This window comes from Grammomys surdaster, unplaced genomic scaffold, assembly GCF_004785775.1.
Source record: "Grammomys surdaster isolate TR1022 unplaced genomic scaffold, NIH_TR_1.0 125849, whole genome shotgun sequence".
NCBI lineage: Eukaryota > Metazoa > Chordata > Mammalia > Rodentia > Muridae > Grammomys > Grammomys surdaster.
Window position 1 is genome coordinate 2,299,155 of NW_021620675.1, and position 20,941 is coordinate 2,320,095.

The window sequence follows — 20,941 nt, forward strand, 5'->3', positions numbered from 1 at the left end:
TTTGGTAAATGGGATGGCTAAAAAGACTTGTAATTTCATGTTCCAACCTCTTCTAGTCTCCCCTAAAAGTTTTCCTGACATATATTCATGACACTGGCAAAGTTTGGTCAGACAGGAGTCTGATTCTAGTGCAAAACCAGGAATGTCCCGAACAGCTTCGCTGAGGCGGAAGCAAGATTCTCCCCCAACCCTAAAGTTAGCCCCGCGTTGAAGGTTCCAGAGGGAAGGTAGCGTGCAAACGCCAACTCGCACCAGTAACCTAGTTTCCCCTGAGCGGTGCACATGTTGGCGCCAAAACTGCCATCTCGGTCCGTCCCCTGCCGGAACTATGCCTCACGTCAGCCACGTAATCAGTGATCCTACGCCTCGCTAAGTAGTCCCGTTCAGGATGCCCTCGGTATAAGCTTTTCCAGCTCAAGAGGTCCTCAGTAGCAAGAAATCGGACTCAGAGGTGCGTTGCGGTTCTGAGAGAGTGGCAAAGTGGCTTTGCTAACTCATTTCCTTCAGATTCCTCCGCCAGGACGCATAGGCACAGCGCCTTCACTTCCGGGTCCGCCATTTTATTGCCTCCATTTCTCCGTGAGGGGGGGGAAGGCCCCCCAAATATGCATATGTGAAAAGGCCAAAAAGTGAGGCCACTGGCAAGGAATCTTAACTAGAGAAAGAAACGGGACCAAACTGGCGGGCCCAGTGAGAGCGAAGCCGGCAGCGCTCCGGACTAGGTGAGGGGGAAGGACACGCAGGGCTCCGGAGCGTCCGAACTCCGATGGAAGGTGCCTGACAAGTGCCCTGCCCGGCCCGGACCTGTGGGCTCCGGCCTGGAGACTGCCGGAGCGGGGGTGGCGGCGGGGGGGGAGAGGGACCAAGAGGAAGGGGATGCTGTCGGGAGGAAGGGGAGGGGACTGGGAGGTGAAGGGGGTGGGTGGAAGACCTGGGGCTGGGGAGCTGGACTCCGGGAAGCCAAGACCACTTGGGGTGACCACTAGGGGGCGGTGTGGAGCAGGAGTCCAGGCTGCCTCTAGATTCAGACTGGGACTCCCTCTTGCAAGTTGACTCTCCTGAGTTTGGCACAGTACTGATGTGAAAAACTGAGAGATAGATGACTGAGGAGGAAGTGGGACTCTACTTTTCAAGGTCCCGTAATAACGCGAAGCTTTAGTAAGTTCATATTCCGAACAAGATCAGTCATGGTCTTATATCCAGTTCTTAACACAGATGCTTGTACATCTGTCCTCCCAATGGGAATGTGTGCAAGAAAAAAGGAAAATGAAAAGGAAGAGAAGAGAAAAAAAAACATACAAACTGAGAATTCTTTAATTGTTCTTTCTTTCCCATTAATGTGCGCCTCTTCTCACAGATTTCCTGCAGGTATTATTCTGTTTGTCTCCCTCTCCTTTAAAGGCTTTTCTCTGGTTTCCTTCTCAATATGTGGGTCTTACTATGTAGTTTAGATTGGCTGCCTCTCCTCTAATCTTAGCTCCTGGAGTGACAGGATTGCTAAAGTGAGCCATGTTTTTATACATGCTTTGAAAAGAACAAACCACCACACCCAAGTTATAAACAGAAATTATTATTCTTTGGTAGTGGGCTGCTTTGTCAAGTGCTTAGGTACTCCATTGTTATTAAAATATTTCTTGAAAGTTCTTAAAACTAAGTAAGCACTCAGTGCTTGGGAAGAGAAGATAGACAGATCCAGATGTTCAAGGCCAGCCTGTGCTACTTGACCCAGAAAGTTCTCCTGGTTTTGTTTTGTTTTGTATTTTATTTGCCTTCACAGATTCCTAGGAGGCATGGCTGGGAGTGTAGCTCAGAGGCAAGTGAATCTAGCATCCCCTTTGCCCTGGATTCAATTCCTAGCACAGAGGGACTAGGAAGAGAATTGTAAAAATCTTAGGATACAGATTAGACCAGCTCTTATGTGGATCTTATGTGGATGCATATCCAGTAAGGGAGAACAGTTCCCCTTTGTAGTATTCAGAGCATGGTCTTGTGACACTTAGGCCAACCTCCAAATCACCATCATCCTGATTCAGTTTCCCAGAGTGCTGAGGTTATAGGCAGATGTCGTCATGCCCAGCATGACTTCGTTTTCATTGTGACACACCCCCTCATGCTTGTTTCTAAAGAGTTTTTTTCTGAAGACAGCTTTGATACGTCTGGCGCTTTGATCTCATCTATCCCTCATCACATGATGATCTGTGTCCAGTTTGATCTGATCTGATCCCATGTTGGGAGAATGAAGTGTCTAGAGTTAGTACCAATAAAACTTTCAGAGCCATGTTTAAGCAAGGGGTGTAGAAGAAGTGGCTTTTAGTCAGGCCTACCTGGAGTCTGTTCTTGTCTTTGAGTTCTATTTCTTTTGTAGGTCAGAGAAGTCCTAGCATCTCAGAAATGTTGCTCTCTGTCTTTTGTTGTATTTCTACCGAATGTTACAGCCAACAATTAATAAGCTTCATAGAAGCACAATCAACAAGAACAAAAATTTACTGAAAACTAGCCTGAAAGTTAAGCATTGTTTATAGGGGTACTCCATGAGTGGTCAGTGTTCAATGCCTTTTAATTATTGGGAGGCACTGCTTGGAGTGCACAGTGGTAGGGCATGTCTAATTATCTTTGTTTAAAGAGACTAACTAGTCAGTACAATTAGGAGCACGTGAACCCAGGCCTGGGCGAAAGAAGCACTACTACCAAGTGTAGATTAGGGCCCCACCAGCTTAGGTCACAAGCAGGTATCTCCTAAACCTTGCATCTTAAAAATACAGCAGGCACATGAATACCTTTAACATTTAAAAGAGCCAACAGCGGGGGCTGGAGAGATGGCTCAGTGGTTAAGAGCACTGACTGCTCTTCCAGAGGTCCTGAGTTGAATTCCCAGCAACCACATGGTGACTCACAACCATCTGTAATGGGATCTGATGCCCTCTTCTGGTGTGTCTGAAGACAGCTACAGTGTACTCATATAAGTAAAATAAATAAATCTTTAAAAAAACAAAAAACAACAACAACAAAGAGCCAACAGCATTTAGAATCATTACACAGAAGATGACTACAGAAATCCTTTCTGTCTGTTAGTTCAGTTTTTGCCCGTTAAGCAAAATTTAGAATCTTTAACTTCTTGGGCCTACTGTATCAACAAAATCAAACATTAGGCCTTCAAAAATGTAGGAAGAGTTATAGACTCATTTCTTTCATTGTGAGGCCAATAGATTGGAGACCCAGGTTTCAAAGAACAGGATTACTAATGCTTTCTGCATGAGTGCTCTTTCTGCATGTATACCTGCATGTCAGAAGAGAGCTTCAGATCCCATTACAGATGGTCGTGAGTCATGTGGTTTCTGGGAATTGAACTCAGAACCGCTGGAAGAGCAGTCAGTACTCATAACTTCTGAGCCACCTCTCCAGCCTGAAACAGTATTGGTTTTATTTGTGTGCTTGTGGGTGTGAATGCACACATAACTGTGGTGCATGTGTGGATGCCAAAGGACAGGTTTCCTGAGTCCAGTCTCTTCTACCATAGGGGTTCAAGAGCTCGAACTCAGTTCCAGCAGGCTTGCTAGCTTTTACCCACTGAACCTTCTTTTCTGCCAGTGAACAGTGCTGGTTAAAAATACCTGAAACAAGCTGGGTTTGGTGGCCTGCGTCCTTAGTCCCAGCCCTTGGAGAGTCGAGGCAGCAGATCTCTGAATTCAAGGCCATCAAGGACTACATGTGAAACTTTGTCCTTAGAAACCAAACAAAAAAAAAGCCCAGAAATGTCAGTAGAATTTCATTGGCTCTCCTACATGTTGACAGTCCAGATATAATGCAGATTGCATACTAGAGAACACTTAATGGCCACTTTGCATGTTCTAAATTTATGTGTTTTTAATTCTTGAAATGTCTACACTGGAAGAAAAGGTTGCACTTTACATATTTTAGTCACAAATACATGGAGTGTTATATGTACTAAAATCACCTTAGAATAGTTGCTTGCAAAGTAGTCATTAAAAAGACATAACTAAGATGTCTTTTTAATAAGACATAAAAAAGATGTATTTATTTTATATATGTGAATACATTCTCGCTGTCTTCAGACACACCAGAAGAGGGCGTCAGATCCCACTACAGATGGTCGTGAGCCCCATGTGGTTGCAGGGAAGAGAACTCGGGACCTCTGGAAGTGCAGTCAGTGCTCTTAACTGCTGAGCCATCTCTCCAGTGTCTTCTCCTCGCCCGCACCCCACTCTCCGCACTTTTTTCTTTAAAAAGGAAAACTATCTGCCTGTCAGCAGAGTAAAAACCCTGAATTCAAGCCCAGCCTGAACCAATCCAAAGCACGCAATGCTGTACTGAGAAACCTTGTCTCAAAAACAACAAAACCTCAACAAAAACTCAAGAGCTCCTTTAAGTTTCTAGTTATGTCTTTTTGTTTGTTTGTTTGTCTGTTTGTTTGTTTTTTCGAGACAGGGCTTCTCTGTGTCGCCCTGGCTGTCCTGGAACTCACTCTGTAGACCAGGCTGGCCTCGAACTCAGAGATCTGCCTGCCTCTGCCTCCCAAGTGCTGGGATTAAAGGCATGCGCCACCACCGCCCGGCCATCTTTTTAAAAAAAATAAAGAATTGGTTTTTTTTTAAAAGATTTATTTAATGTATATGAGCACACTGTCACTGTCTAAAGACACACCAGAAGAGGGCATCAGATCCCATTACAGATGGTTGTGAGCCACCATATGGTTGCTGGGAATTGAACCTGGAACCTCTTAAAGAGCAGTCAGTGCTCCTAACCACTGAGCCATCCCACCAGCCCCCAAATAAAATAAATCTTTTTTTTAAAAAAAAGTGGGGGGTGCAGCATCAAAAGGTACACGCCTTTGCAGAGGCAGGCTGATCTCTGAGTACAAAGGCAGCCTGGTCTGCACATTGAGTTTCAAGACAGCCATGGCTATACAAATAAACCCCTCCCTTAAAACAAAAAACAAAAACAAACAAATTATTTTAATACCCGTTTTACTCTGTGGCTCTTGGCTGGCCTAGTCACACAGATCCACCTGTCTCTGCCTAAACATATCTGCACCATCTGTACACAATGCTTTTGGAGATCACAAAGAGTCCGTCAGAATTCCAGTTCCAAGGGATTGTGAGACGCCTAATGTGTTTGCAGGGAACTGAACCTGGGTCATCTACAAGTGTAGCAACTGCTCTTACAACCAAGCCATCTCTCCAGTCCCAGTATACATTTTACTTTTAATTATGTACGTGTGTCTGTGTTAGTATGTGCTTGTATAAATGTAAGTGCCTGCAGAGTCAAAAAGAGGGTGCCTGGTCCCATAGAACTGGAATTACAGGCTCCAGACTGGAGCTCTCTGAGAGGTCAGTGCATATGCTCAACTGCTGAGCCATCGCTTCACCACCTTAAGAAAAATTATATTAATTGATAAATTGATTTTGTGGTTGGAGTGTGCATGGCCACAGTATTCAGGTGGAGGTGCCTGCCCTCTTTTCTACCATGTGAGTCCTTGGGATAGAGCTCTCATTGTCAGACCTAGTGGCAAGTTCATTTACATGCTGAACCAAGCAGTTAGCTCACTAAAGTATAAAAATCCTGTTAATTTTATAATGTACATATATACTTAATTGGATATTAAAATACCACTTTCTGGATTGAAGAGATAGTTCAGTGGTTAAGAATATGAACTGCTTTTGGTTCCTAGCAACCAAATACAGTGGCCCAAATCCACCTGTAACCGGAGTTTCAAGAGACTGACTCCCCCTCCTGGCTTCCAAGAGCACACACCCACACATACCACAAACCCACAATTTTGAGAGTAAATATTAAAAAGATAAAGATAAAATGTCCACCCCTGTAACATTACAACAAAATGTATTTTTCATTAGCAATTAGGCTAATAGCTATAGAAACGGGCTAACTAGCGCATTTCAACATTCAGCAAATATAGGTATGTTCCATATGGATCAAAGCCCAGAAACAATACAAAAGTAGCTCTGTATACAAGCCAATTCTAAACTATATGTTTTACATTTACATGTTAAATTTACAAGCGAAAAGCAGTTTAGAAATTTTCTGAGAGCCTGGCATGGTGGAGCACAACTTTAATCCCAGCACTCAAGAAGCAGAAGCAGGTGGATCAAATTCAAGGCCAGTCTGGTCTACAGAGCGTTCCAGGATGGGTAATAGACTCTGTTTAAAAACAACAACAACAAAATCTTTTTTCTGAGCAGTTAACATATTTTTAAATGTAACCACCCTTTAAAAACAAGACAATAGAGTCTCTGTCACTCAGCGCGCGCACACACACACACACACACACACACACACACACACACACACAGAGCAGGTATACTATCATAGGCTTTTCCATTGCATATAGAGTAAGCTTACCAGATGCCCACTGCTGCTCTGTGTTTCCCTTCACCAAAGGGAATTGATGAACTGAGGAGAGGCACCAAGGTAAAATGCCTGCAACCAACCCTAAAGATCTGAGTTCAATTCCTGGGACCCACATGGTGGAAGGAGAGAACTGACTTCAGCAAGTTGTTCTGATCTCCACATGTGTACCCACGCACAGATACACACACAGAATAAGTAAATGTAAAAAGGTGAAATATTCCTGAAAAAGGAAACATAGCAATAACTCCACAAAATGATTATTTTGTTTATTTATTTTGTGGGGACAGTTTCAAGACAGCGACTCTCTGTGTAGCCTTGGCCATCCTGTAACTTGGTCTATAGACCAGGTTGGCCATCAACTCACAGAGATCCACCTGCCTCAGCCTCCTGAGTGCTAGGATTAAAGATGAATGCCAGTATCACCTGTCCAAAAGATTTTTATGTGCATTATTTAGAGGCATTTCCATCAACATAAAGGATTTTTTTTTTCTTTCAAGACAGGGTTTCTCTATGAAGCCCTGGCTGTCCTGGAACTCGCTTTGTAGGCCAGGCTGACATCAAACTCAGAGATCTGCCTGCCTCAACCTCCCAAGTGCAGAGGTATAAAGGACTTTGATGGGGCTAAGCATGCGGCTCTGTTGGCAGAGTGCTTGCCTAGCAGGTACAGAGCTGTGGATTCAGTCCTCAGTTCCACATAAACTGAGTGTGGTGATGCACAACTGTAGTCACAGCACTTAGGAGCTGGAGGTGGGAAATCAGGAGCTCAAGGTCCCCCGTGGCTATGTGACATGTTGGAGAGTAGTGTGTTCTACCTGAGACCCTGTCTCAATTAAGTAAATAAATAAATCGCTTCAGTTATTTTATTTATATGAGTACACTGTCGCTTTCTTCAGACATACCAGAAGAGCATCAGATCCCATTACAGATAGTTGTGAGCCACCATGTGGTTGCTGGGAATTGAACTCAGGACCTCTGGAAGAGCAGTCAGTGCTCCTAACCACTAAGCTATCTCTCTAGCCCAGTTTTTTTTTGTTGTTGTTGTTTTGTTTTGCTTTTATGTTTTTTGTTTTGTTTTTTGGCTTTGTTTTGTTTTTAAATGTCCTTTCAAGTATCTTTCAGGTGCTCTTGACATAAAAAAGTAAAACTTAATTTATTCTCAAAATGAGCAGGTGAATTTTTGTGATTTCTAGGTCAGTCTGGTCTACATAGTATGTTACAGGCTAACCAGGACTACACAGTGAGAACCTGTGGAGGTGGGGAAATCATCTAGTTACAATTTATATAGTTAGCTATTAAGTTCTATATTTTAGTTTACTTTTCAAAGGAATAAAAAATAAAATAAAGCTGGGGGAGCAACTCCAAAATCTGCCTTAGATACTCACATTCATAATACGTATGCACACCTTTTAAAGCAGGCATGTCAGGAATAGTAATTTTAGCACACAGTAAGTTCAAAGAGAAATGGAAAAGTAAGTAGCCAGGGCCGCACTACTCAGTTATTTCTCAGAACTCTGCAGACAGATAAAGTTCTGCCCTGTGGTGCTTTACAAACTGATGAGTTTACAAAAGATTTAGTCATCTAGAATTTCCCCAAAGGGCCATTAAGATAGTACAAACAATATTTTCCATGGTTACACAAATCACAGTAGAGTTCGCAACATGCTTGCTTCTCTGTCTTGAGACAGAGAAAGAGCCACAATAGATGGACATACTTTAACCATCATGTGTAGATTCCAGGTCCTTCAACCAAACTCCAGATTCCTTCAAAACAGCTTTCAAAATGCCAAGGTTTAGGGATGGAGAGGTGGCTAAGAGCACTATCTGATCTGCAAGAGGATCAGGGTTTAAGATGCAGGACCCACATGGTGGCTCACAACTGTGACTCTAGTTCCAAGGGATCCAGTGCTGCCTTGCCTCTTTTGGTACCAGGCACACACGTAGTGCATAGACATATATGCAGACAAAAACACAACACACACAATTGACAAGACTCTTATCGTACAAGCAGTATGACAACCTAAATAGTTCAACAGAATCAAAACACCTCAGAACTACAGACAAAGCCTGGTGCAGAAAATTTCCAAGGGGCAGACTTTCTCAAGAGCCCAATGCTGAGTCCAAATACTCATTTCTCCGCTTCATCATATAGAGGTAAAACAACCAACACAGCAGATGAGATCGGAAATGGGAAGATAGAAGTCCTTAGCTGGGCATCGTGGCACATGCCTAGCAGTCCGGAGGCAGAGGCAGGCAGATCTCTGAGTTTGAAGCCTGCCTTGTCTTATTTTCAGGACACCCAGAGGTTTGTAGATAGATCCTGTCCTCAAAAGATGTCTCTGGAATAAAGTGACCCCAGCAGCTACTTGGTACCACTCAGTCTGGCCTCTTCATTGAGAATGAGTGCTTGACTGTTTATTCTGCTTTGCCTTGCCAAAATGATCACTGTGCACGTTAGGGTCAGAGCTTGAGCCCTGGCATCCCTAACAAGTTAGGCTTGGCCCCCCATCATCAGATAGATATGTCAATTAGTGACAAAAAGCAGAAAAGGATTGATTGAGTGTGACCATACTGGAAACAGGCCAGTGCCACCCCAGTCTGTTTGGACTTTTGATGTAACGTGAGTCCTAGGTCAATAGAGAGTATGTATGTATAGCTAACTGATCACTCCTGGGCAAGCCGTGGCCCTGACTACTGTCATTGGCTCCAGTCTCCTGCAAGGTGGTTGGACAAGCTGTCAGAATTGAGATCTCTTTCTGAGGAGACAACCTTCTCAGCTTGGCACCTGAGACGCTCTTGAAGTTTGCTATCCCAGTAGTCTGATAGTAGAGTAGAGGAGCACACAGCTTACTTAGAGTCTCTGTGAGGATAGTTACACAGGGATTGTAGGCATGAGACAGCAGGCCTGGCCACACCTCGTTTTTAAATAGCTTTTCTGGATGATGGTAGGTATTCTTTGACGCTATACCAAAGCTTGGCAAGTGGTAATTTTTTGTGGTCCATGCAGCCTCATCCACGCTAGACAAGCACTCTGCCATTGTATTACATCGCTCACAAGATACGCGGTAATTTCCTAAAAGTGAGTTGCAAGATTGATACTGTAGTTCAGTAATACCCTAGGTTTTGTCCTCTGCACTAAGGGAATAGTTGCAAGGGCTTGGAGAGATGGCTCAGCAGTTAATAATACTGAGCGCCCTTCCAGAGCACCCACATGGCAGCTCACAGCCACCTGTAAATTCAGTGCCAGAGGATCTGATGCCCTTTCTGACCTTCACAGGATATTGCATACAGGTACTGCACAGAAATAGATCCATGTGAAAATAGTCATAAATACAAATAGTTTAAAAACTATTAAAAACTAATAAAATTAGTTGAAAAGAGAAATCTGAAGCTATATCAAAAGAATTTTTGTACTATTTCTAATTTTCTGTCTTACAGTTTTATTCTTGGCTGTACTGGGACTTGAACCTAGAGCCTTACACATAGTAAACCACTGAGCTGTTTTTTACTATTTAGTTTGAGGCAAGTCTCATTAAATTACTCAAGCTATTCTTGAATTCATATTATAGCCCAGACAGGCGTTGAACTTTTGTATCTCCATGCTTGGCTGAGACCCAGGGTTTTGTGCATGCTAAGCAGCCCTCAGTTCATTTTTTTTTTTTTTTGAGGTACCGGTCTCATGATACTGCCCAGATTGGTCTTCAACTTGGAATCTTCGTATCTCATCCTCCTAGAAACCAAGACTACAGAGATTACAGGCCTTTGCCACAAGGCCCTACTTTGAATTTTTTTAATTTATTGGATGGGGTGGTTTATGAGAACTCCAAGGACTCCTTTCTGGAGTTACTTCTCTCCTTTTACCATGTGGATCCTAGGATCAAACTCAGGTTGTTAGACTGGCAAGATAGCTCATGGTTAACTTCTGCCAAGCCTGATGACCTGAGTTCACTCCCTCAAGCCACACGATAGAAGGAGAGAACCAACTCCTGAAAGCTGTTCTCTGACCAACATACACATATAAAACACACACACATACACATGCACACACATGGGGTGGGGAGAGAGAATGAAAAAAAAAAAATTGAGACTAGCTCAGGCCTGTCTAGAACTCACCGTGTAGACAACACTGGCTTTGTGCTTCTCATCTGCTGCCTCCTCTCCTAAGTGCTGCTGTTACAGGTATATACATACCTCCTTGTAGGGCAAGGATTTTCTTAAATAGAATTTACCCTTCCTCCCCCCCAAAGTCCACAGCATTGACTGTAGTAAGCTTACCTCACAATTTGATTTGGGCAAAGACAGCACCAGTTATGCTTCCATGGTATTTTCACCACCATTGCAACTACTAAGATGCTAAAAAATAAAGTCAAATAGTGCCTTAACGTTATAGTAAAAATAATTTGGATCACATGGATTCCTGAAAGGTTGTAAGTGTGGCTCAGGAGCCATAAACCACACTTTTGGTGTTGACTTAAGTAAGTCATCTGACATGCTGGCTGTGATGTCACTTGCCCACATTCTCAGTACCCGGGAAGTGAAGACAGGAGGATCCAGAGTTGAAAGTCGTCCTCAGCTACACAGTGAGTTAATGGTCAGCTTGGGCTACAGGAGTTTTTGCCGAAAAGGAAAAGGAAAAAAGTTGCTGTCTATAAACTTTGATAGGCATTACATCATCTCACCATAGCTAGAAAACAAAAAGATTAACTCTTGCAATTCAATTTAGAGAAGATGCTGCTTAGTAGGAAAAATGAAAACTCCCAAGAGTGGGAGAGGTTCCCAGAGAGGAATACTTGCATGTGCCCTGCCCAGGGTTCTGATTAATTGTATTGTTTGTGTATGATGGGGAAGGGTGCATACTCCACTGCGTGTACTCAGAGGACAACTTAAAGTCAGAACCAGTTCTCTTGTACCAGAGTTCTGGTGGGTAGGCACAGTCATCCAGCTTTTATAGAGAGCACTTTGATCTACTGAGCCATCTCACAGGCCCTGCTGGCCTCTCATGTCTAGTGGAGGAGTTGGATTGAGATTGAGGAAGTCTTTATTGGAACTGGTCAGTTTTGAGCCAGTGGGGAGTTTACCTACTCTATACAGGTTCTTGGGGCCAACCAGAGAAACAGTCATGCCTACTCATACAATGCAGCCATGCTGCGAGTCATCATGGAGAGATGATTAACTCTCAGTTTCCTTCATACATTTTACAAATAGATACCCTTGTGCCTTGCTAGAAATCAGGGTGCATGTTTTGAACTGTATTCTTTAAATTATATTATACCACTGGGTCTGGTGATAAAAACCTATAATCCTAGTTACTTGGGAAATTGAGGCAGGAGGATCAAAAATTCTAGGTTTACCTAAGCTATGGAGTGAGTTTTGGACCAGCCTGGCCAATTTATCTAGGTACTGCCTCAGAATAAAAAAGGAGGGTGGGTGGGAGGGAGCCAGGTATGGTGACACTAGCTTGTAATCCCACCACTTGGGTGCTGGAGTCAGAAAGATGAAAAGGTCAAGGCCAGTGTAGGCTGTATAAGCTCCTGTCCCCCAAACAAAAGCATCTTGTAAACATTTCACTGTGGTGGTGTCTGTATATTAGCATCTGGGAGGTAGAGGAAGCAAGATTTTTCAGTTCCGTGCTTTCATGGCTACATAGTGAGTTCTAGGCCAGCCTGGATAACATGGCAAAACCACCATGTGTTAGAAAAAACAAACAGCAAGAAAACATACTACAGACAACTACTTCCCTTGTGTTTGAATTGCAGCTACCTGGAAACAGTCGTTTCTATGCATAAAGATGTCTCTGGTGGACTTGGGGAAGAGGCTGCTAGAAGCTGCAAGAAAAGGCCAAGATGATGAAGTGAGGGCACTGATGGCAAATGGGGCTCCATTCACCACAGACTGGGTAAGCTTAGCCAAGGCCCAGTGGTTTCCCACGTGCCATAACCAGTCCCCAAGGCTGAGCAGGCGTGGTGCTCTCCTCAGCTCCTGTGTCATTCCTTCTAAAAGAGCTTTATTTGTCTCACCACAGTGTATAGGTTCCTGTTAGTTTCCAATTTGAAAATTGTCTGTCAATATATAGGCTGAAATTGTAGCTGTTAAATACTTGGGATTTTTTCCCTTTTATTTTTGATATTTTTATTTGCAGATATGATGGTGCATACCTTGAACTTGGGAGGCAGGGGCAGGAAGACCTCTTTGAGTTTGAGGCCAACCTGGTCTACATAGCAAGCTCCAAGACAGCTGAGGCTACATGATGAGACCCTGTGCCAAAACACAAACAAAGAAAACAATTCCTAAAAGTTGTCCTCTGACCTTCATACACACATACCTGTGTATACATGCAGTCACAAACATGCAAATAAATATTACAGATACCAGGCAGAATGGTATACATCTTTAATCTAAGCACTGAGTTCGAGAGACCAGCTTGGTCTGCAGAGCAAGTTCTAGGACACCCAGTGCTACACAGAGAAAACAAAACGTTTGATATAATGAGCCCGTCAACTGCCTTGCAGACCAAAGAGCTCCTTTTTTTTTTGTTTTGTTTTGTTTGTTTTGTTTTGTTTTTCAAGACAGGGTTTCTCTGTGTAGCCCTGGCTGTCCTGGAACTCACTCTGTAGACCAGGCTGGCCTCGATCTCAGAAATCCGCCTGCCTCTGCCTCCCAAGTGCTGGGATTAAAGGCGTGCGCCACCACCGCCCGGCAACCAAAGAGCTCCTAAAGATTCCGGTCTGTGTAATAACGGGGGACGTCTTCGCACTCACAGATTCATAAGCAGTGACTGGTGGTCATAATGTTGATGATGGAGTGATGACTGTTATGGTAGGAGTACTTCATAACTTCAGGGTCCTACTGGTTCCCTTTTTTGTTTGTTTTGAGACAGTGTCTCTCAGTAGAGCCCTGGGTGTCCTGGGCCTCCATCTCACAGATATCTGCCCACCTCTGCTTCTCAATGCTGGGACTAAAGGCATGTGCCACCATACCCACCTCAGAATATTCTTTTTGATACTAAAAAAGAAAAGATAAGAAAACTATCTTGTGAGCCATGCTTAAAATCCTGTGTTCTAGTGAGTCTCACTCAGCAGCTCTATCTCACTTAAAATCATCATTCTTCACAGTTAATTTATGGCCCCATTACCTTCCCATTAACACTAAGTTTATTTAATTATGTTTAATGATGTACATATGAGTATGGCTGCATGGGGGTATGTGCATGTGAGTCCAGGTGCCCTTAGAAGTTAGGGTGTTGGATCACCAGCAGCTGGAATAGCAGCTGTGAATCACCAACATGGATATTTGGTTAGTACTCTTCCCCACTGTTCTCTGCAGCCCCAGTATATTAACTCTAAAATTCTATCTTTTTTTTAGTCTATCTGCCCAGGAAGATTCTTTCTCCAGGGATGAATACTACAGAATTCATTTCTTGTTCATGTATCTTTACCCAGAAATGATACAGTTCTTCACATGGTAGAACTCAGTGAGTGTTATCTCCCCACAGCTTGGAACGTCACCGCTTCATCTTGCAGCCCAGTATGGTCATTATTCCACAGCAGAAGTGCTCCTTCGAGCTGGTGTTAGCAGGGATGCCCGGACCAAAGTAGACAGGACCCCTTTGCATATGGCTGCGGCTGATGGACATGCGCACATCGTGGAACTGCTCGTTAGGGTAAAGCAGGAATAATGGCGGGGGGAGGGGGGGCCGGGCAGCGGTGATGCACACCTTTAGTCCCAGCACTCAGGAAGCAGAGGGAGGCAGATCTCTGTGAGTTCTTGGTCAGCCTGGTCTACAGAGCAAGTTCCAGGACAGCCAGGGCTACACAGAAAAACCCTGTTTTGAAAAACAAAACAAACAAAAGAATAGTAGTCGGACCATGCTGTAAGGCAGAAAGAAGTCTCTTTGCCTCCCATTTTTTCTTAAATAGTGGTAAGAAAGTGATCTGGAAAGATTTAGTGTAGATGGTTACTGAGTTGCAAATTTATTTATTTATTTATTATTTTACTCATGGAAACAATACTTCAGGAGTCATCATGGAGATGATTTTCTGATTTTTTAAAGGCTAAACAAATCCTATTGAGTTTTCTTTGTTCCTTTTCTGTAGGTGTTCTCTGTACTTATGCCTATTTTTTTTTCAGGCCCTACTCAGCTTTCTGCTAATAAATGCAACAAAATCTGTTTCTTCCCCTTTCTCAACCATCTGTGAGAATTTCCCAGTGATGTCCTTAGCAGACCCACTCATTGAAAGCGTAATGTCTCAGCATTCAGGAAAACTTAAGAAATGCTTCTCCCTCTGATAGTCCTTAAGTGAGAACTAAGTTAAATGTCTCCCTGTAAATCTGTTTGGTAACGGGATCCTATACGCATTGAGCAGTTGCTTTCTTACAACAGAGTGGTGCAGATGTGAATGCCAAGGACATGCTGCAGATGACAGCTCTGCACTGGGCCACGGAGCACCACCACCGGGATGTTGTCGAGTTACTTATCAAATACGGAGCTGATGTCCATGCTTTTAGCAAATTTGATAAGTCTGCCTTTGACATAGCACTGGAGAAGAACAATACTGAGATTTTGGTCATGCTTCAGGTATGTTCCTTTATATTCCTCAAAGTACATTAATTATAGATTATTTTGAGGGAACTGAATTTAAACAGAATTTCTCCCCATTTTAAATTCTAGCCTGTCTTGATCATATGGCTCTGTATTGGTACCTCTCTCTCATATTTTTTTTTTTTTTCAGTTGAGACAGGATCTCAAGTAGCCCAGGGTGACCTCAAGTTTTGAATGTAGCTAATGGTGACTCATCATTCTCTTGCCTCACATACACTGGAATTACAGATATGTGCTACCATGCCTGGCCTTTGTTTTCAGAGTCTTACTGTGAAGCCAGAGCTAAAGCTAGCCTCTCAAGTAGGCCTGGACATAGGGTTTGTTTGTTTGTTTGTTTGTTTGCTAAATCAGATTCTATAAAGTCCTGAATCATTCAGTGATTAGAAAACAATGTGGAAGTACTCAGTGCCGACATTGCAGAGCAGAGGTCCACACACCTTCTCTGGTTCTGAGAGCTGCCCAGCTTTCAGGCAGCTCCACAGTCCAGACAGCTTCCTTTCTGTGTCCTACTGCTCAGAGTCTCCTCCCCCACAACTCTTTGCTCCCGTTACTGTTCGTGGGCCCTCAAGAATCTTCCAGGCGTCTGTTCTTCTCTGATATGTGGGCTTTTGCTTACCTTCTATTGGACTAAAGGCTGCTCAGCTTCCTTCCTTTCTAGAGCAGATGTTCTGATTTAGAGAGAGGGAATGTTACAAATACAGAGGAACATGCCTTAAAATTCATGCACATATGTGCCCTGGAACACTAGTACACAACACACACAACAAATAAATTGTAATTAAAAACATTTTAAACCAGCTGTGGAAACATGTGCTTATAATCTCAATGTTGGGGAAGCAGAGACAAATAGTTCCCTGGAGCTTGCTAGCCAACCACCCTTGCTTACTTGATGAACTCCAGACCAGTGAGAGACCTATCACAAAAAAAAAAAAAAACAAGGTAGGTAGCATCTGACAAACTATACTCAGGCTGTTTTCTAGCTGCACGTGCACACAAATGTATCCTCCCTCCCACACATACATACACTAAGACACTCTCTAGACAGTGTGGTGCATGCCTATAGAATCCCACCATTTGGAGGTGGAGGTAGAAGGATTAGAAGTTCAAACTCACTGGGTGGTGGTGGTGGCACATGCCTTGATCCCAGTACTTGGGAGGCAGAGGCAGGTGGAGCTCTGAGTTTGAGGCCAGCCTGGTCTACAGAGTGAATTCCAGGACAGCCAGGGCTACACAGAGAAACCCTGTCTCAAAAAATAATGAGAAACAAAATCAAATTAAATTTAGGGGCCAGTGAGATAACTTAGTGAGTAAGGGTGTCTGTTGTGAAGCCTGATGGTCTGGGCTCATTCCCTGGAGCCCACATGTTAGAAGTGAGAGCCGACACTCACAGCTGCCTCTAACCTTCAGGGCTCTGCGTGCACATGCACATCAACTAAAAACATGCAGAGCAAGCATGGTGGTGCACACCTTTAATCCCAGCACGCAGGAGGCAGAGGCCGGTAGATCTCTGAATTTTCTTTTTCTTTTTTTTTTTTTTTTTTCCGAGACAGGGTTTCTCTGTGTAGCCCTGGCTGTCCTGGAACTCACTCTGTAGACCAGGCTAGCCTTGAACTCAGAAATCCACCTGCCTCTGCCTCCCAAGTGCTGGGATTAAAGGTGTGCACCACCACTGCCCGGCGATCTCTGAATTTTAGACCACCTCAGTCTCCATACTGAGTCTCCAAACATCTAGAGCCACTCAGAGAGATCCAGTCTAAAATAATAATAATCCAGTCTAATGATAATTAATTAATTTAAGAGCGAAAAGAGCGAAAAAACAACAACAAAAAAAAGAGCGAAAAGAATTTAATCAGGTCAGTGAACTGGCTCAGGTAAAGGTACCTGCCGAGTGTAATGACGTAGGTTTGCTTTTCTGGACCCACATGGTAGAAGGAGAGAAAACTGACTCTTGTCAATTGTTTTCTACCCCCCACATGCATAACCCCTCCACATACACACAAAGAAAAGTAATGTTATTGTATTCATTATTAAGAAAAAAAAATCGATGGGCGGTGGTGCCGCACGCCTTTAATCCCAGCACTTGGGAGGCAGAGGCAGGCGGATTTCTGAGTTCGAGGCCAGCCTGGTCTACAGAGTGAGTTCCAGGACAGCCAGGGCTACACAGAGAAACCCTGTCTTGAAAAATGAAAAAAAAAAAAAAAAGAAATCTATGCTAGAAAAAGTAGAAACAAAAAACAGATATGTGAAAGAACAGGAAAAGTAATTTGTGTAGAGAAGGAGCAATGGGCCTGGGATGTGGGGATGGCAGGTGCTTGTCAGGCAGGCTGGGTCTGTGTGTGAGCTTCTTACATGGCTAGTCATGTGCACTTAGTGAGATGGTAGTTTCTGTGAGCAGTGGGAACATACTAGAAGCTTTCTTTGTTTTGCTTTGCATTTTTTTTTTTTTAAGACTGGTCTCTCTGTGTAGCCTTGGTTTTCCTAGAAGTAGCTTTGTAGACCCAGCTGTCCTTAAATTTACCGAGGTCCACATGCCTCTACCTTCCGAGTGCTGGGACTAAAGCTGTGTGCCACTACCCTATACTGAAGTGGGGAGGGTTGTTTTTGTGTTTGTTTTTGAGAGGGAGTTGAAAGATGATCTTGCTGTGTGGTTTTGCTTCATGTGGCACTTACTCTGAAGCCCATGCTGGCCTCCAACTCAAGGTGATCCTCCTGTCTCAGTTTCTTTTTTTTTTTTTTTTTTTTTTTTTGGTTTTTCGAGACAGGGTTTCTCTGTGTACCCCTGGCTGTCATGGAACTCACTCTGTAGACCAGGCTGGCCTCAAACTCAGAAATCCGCCTGCCTCTGCCTCCCAAGTGCTGGGATTAAAGGCGTGAGCCAACACTGCCCGGCCTGTCTCAGTTTCTGAAGTTCTGGGATTACAGGTTTGAACCAACACATCTGGATTTAGAAACTTAAATCCAGGATTGGTGTGATTGTTTAAAAAGGTAATGGGAGATGGTACATTGGGTAGAGAAGACAATGCTAAGTAGCATGTGATTGCTTTCATTAGGCTGGGCAAGCCTGCCCGTGAGAGCTTCCACCAAGGAGACTGCTGGAAGTTAGAAATAGCAGACTGAAGAAAGAATTTAACAGTATCCGGAAAATGAATAATCTGCTTTAATTGAAGTTCTTAGTCAAGGGGATAATTACATATGAAAAATAGCTGCTTGTGCATTTTTGGGTTTTGTTTGTTTTTCATGACAGCTGGTTTTCCAAAGACTGGTTCTTCTCTTCAACTTTTAGTTATTGTTCAAAGTCCTTTTATAACTGGACTTTTTTTTTTTTTTTGGTAGTTTTCATGTTTGTAGAAAACTTCTGAAAGTAAAAAATAAAAGATAAGCATCTTTTCACCAAATTGAGCAGACATCCTTGGAAGTAAGAGTGTAGCATATGGAACTAGACTTCAAAATCTGCTACTCATTTATCTGCTTGTTATATGTTCTCTTAGGAGTGTCTTCAGTGGCAGAATGGAACACGTTGTAGGATAAAGCTCTAGAGAGTCTTTGCTCTGCAGGGATCTCCTGCTAGCATCTTGTCTTGTAGATAATTGATCGTGGAATATTAGTGCTACAAATTACTTTTACACTATGCAGACCAGTTCCTTCCCTTCATTTTTTTTCAAGTTAAAATGCAGAGCGGTTAAGTGTAGCATGTAGAAGGATCTGTGAATAATACACCTTTGCTTTCTCAAGTAGAAACAAGCTCGGGAAGCAAGCTAATACAAGTTGCTCAGTTTGAGAAAAGCTGTAGTGTTAATGAGAACTCTTAGCTCCCTGGACATCATGCTAGACTAGTTCTGCTTGATGGAGCTCGGGGAGGGGAGAGGCTGTGTTGTTCAGTGACTGTATGACTAAAGTGCACTGACTTTGAAATAACCTGCTTTGTTTGGCAGGAAGCAATGCAGAATCAGGTGAACACTAACCCCGAGAGAGCCAACCCAGTGGCCAACCCTGTGACAGTGACTGCTCCGTTCATCTTCACCTCTGGAGAGGTCGTTAACCTCGCTAGCTTTGTTTCTTCAGCCAACACCAAAGCAACCTCAGGTATAGTTCTGATAATGAGGCATTCGTTTTAGGCTTTTCCTAGACATAAATGGATATGTTTGATACCCACTCTTTCAAAAAATATTCCTCTAAAATGTTGGGATTAAAGCTCTGAGATAGAACACTTGCTGCATGTATAAGGCCATAGACTACATCTCTAATACCATAGAAAGTAAAAGTAAAGCATTCCTCATACCCTTGACTTTCAATGTAGACAATGAGCCTCACACACACCTGAGCTATGTTCACAGCCCTTCTTTTTTGTTTGCTGTTTCTTTGGTTTATTTAAGGCAGGGTCTCACTATATTGCAGGAGGGCCTTGGACTAATTCTATAGTTAATGCTGACCTTGAACTTGTACCAATCTTACTGCCTCAGCTTCTTAATTGCTGAGATTACAGCTATGAACCACCACAAACAAATTTATAATAACTTTAAAAGCCAAGACGTTCTTCTTCCTAACAAAAAAAAAAGGAAGATTGTGAGGAATTTTAATCAAGGGAGTAAAAATGAACAGTTAAAAACAAAATTTAAAAAAAATATTCTACAGATTTATCTGTCAAAAAGTTGTGCCTCCAAAAAGTTTTTTTAAATAAAGAGAGAAGGGTTATACCTTGCCAGACTTGGTGACACATGCCTTTAGTCCCAACAGTCCAGGAAGTGGATGTAGGAGGGTCAGGAATTTAAGGCTAGTGAGTACTACCGTAAACCCGTCTCAAAAGTCTCAGTGACTTGCTGCATACCTTTAATCTTGGCACTCGGGAGGCAGAGGCAAGTAGATGTCTCAGTTCGAGGCCAGCCTGGTCTACATAAAAAAACAGCAATTGAACAAACAATAACCAAACGGTTATGCTTTGGGCTAAGATCTAGCCTAGTTATTAAAGTGCTTGTCCAGCATGTACAAAAGCCCGAGTTTATTTTCCATTAACACAGAAACAGCTTGATAGCATATGTAATCCCAGCATAAAGAAGGTAGGAGCTGGAGAGTCTGAAGTTTAAGATCATCCTCAGAGGTTCAAAGTTAATTTAAGGGGAGAAAAAGCTATATCTGACCCTAAAATGAAAATATAACAGAATCTAAGTGTGGAACTGCTGAGGGAAATAATTAAATATTCTTGGTTTAAAACAGTAACAATCAAAATAAAATAAAAATTAGTGGCTATTGAAATATTAATATAAAAGAGATACATGTGATTATTTCAATAAACTTAATTTGTAAGCCAGGTAGTGTGGTGCCTCATGCCTTTGATCCCAGAACTTGGGAGGCAGAGGTAGACAATACAGAGTGAGAACCCCTGCCTTGAAACAAACAAACAAACAAACAAACAAACCCAAACTCCATTTGTTCATGAGCATATATGTTGTGTGTGTGCATGTGTGTGTGTATAGTTTGTGTTGTTTTTACTTTAGCCCTCATCACTGAGATTGGAGGGTTTAGGATAAATGTTTTATGTATGTACTTTATTTTAAGTATTTAAAGCAGAGAAAATACTTAGTATCAGTCAGTTGACACTTGCATGTTTTCTGGGGGTAGATGGAGTAGTGCTGAGACAAGGTCTTGTAGCCTAGGATGGCCTTGAATTTGTAGTCCCCCTGCCTCCACTTTCCCAGTCCTAGGATTACAGGTGTGTGCCACACACACCTAGCCTGACACCTGCATGTTTTAAATTCCAAAAAGGAGCAAATGAATTTATTCTTATCATTTTCTTTTATAAATATGTGTTCTGTGATGAGGAACTTGTATCCTCAAATAAATTTCTAATTCTTGGCTTAATTTTTCTGCTTCTGACTTTGAAAGATTAAAGACTAGGCTGGGTGTGACAGCGTGGGGAATCACACTGTAATCAGAGCTCTGTGAGTGTGAGGCCAGCCTGGT

At 42.9% G+C, this 20,941-nt stretch overlaps 1 protein-coding gene across 2 annotated transcripts in view; it reads left to right on the top strand.

Annotated features, from left to right (window-relative positions):
- Window positions 1-365: 365 nt before the first annotated feature.
- The window catches only part of Gabpb2 (GA binding protein transcription factor subunit beta 2), a 37,183-nt gene continuing 16,607 nt past the window's right edge, over window positions 366-20,941 (top strand). Inside the window, exons 1-5 of one of the 2 annotated variants that reach the window (XM_028789699.1) lie at window positions 366-451; window positions 12,141-12,280; window positions 13,877-14,044; window positions 14,765-14,959; window positions 18,916-19,066. In XM_028789699.1, coding sequence (XP_028645532.1) covers window positions 12,173-12,280; window positions 13,877-14,044; window positions 14,765-14,959; window positions 18,916-19,066 — 622 coding nt within the window. In that variant the 5' untranslated portion in view covers window positions 366-451; window positions 12,141-12,172. Of the gene's footprint in view, window positions 452-542; window positions 723-12,140; window positions 12,281-13,876; window positions 14,045-14,764; window positions 14,960-18,915; window positions 19,067-20,941 lie in introns of those variants that run through there. The other variant, XM_028789698.1, reaches the window with a different exon arrangement.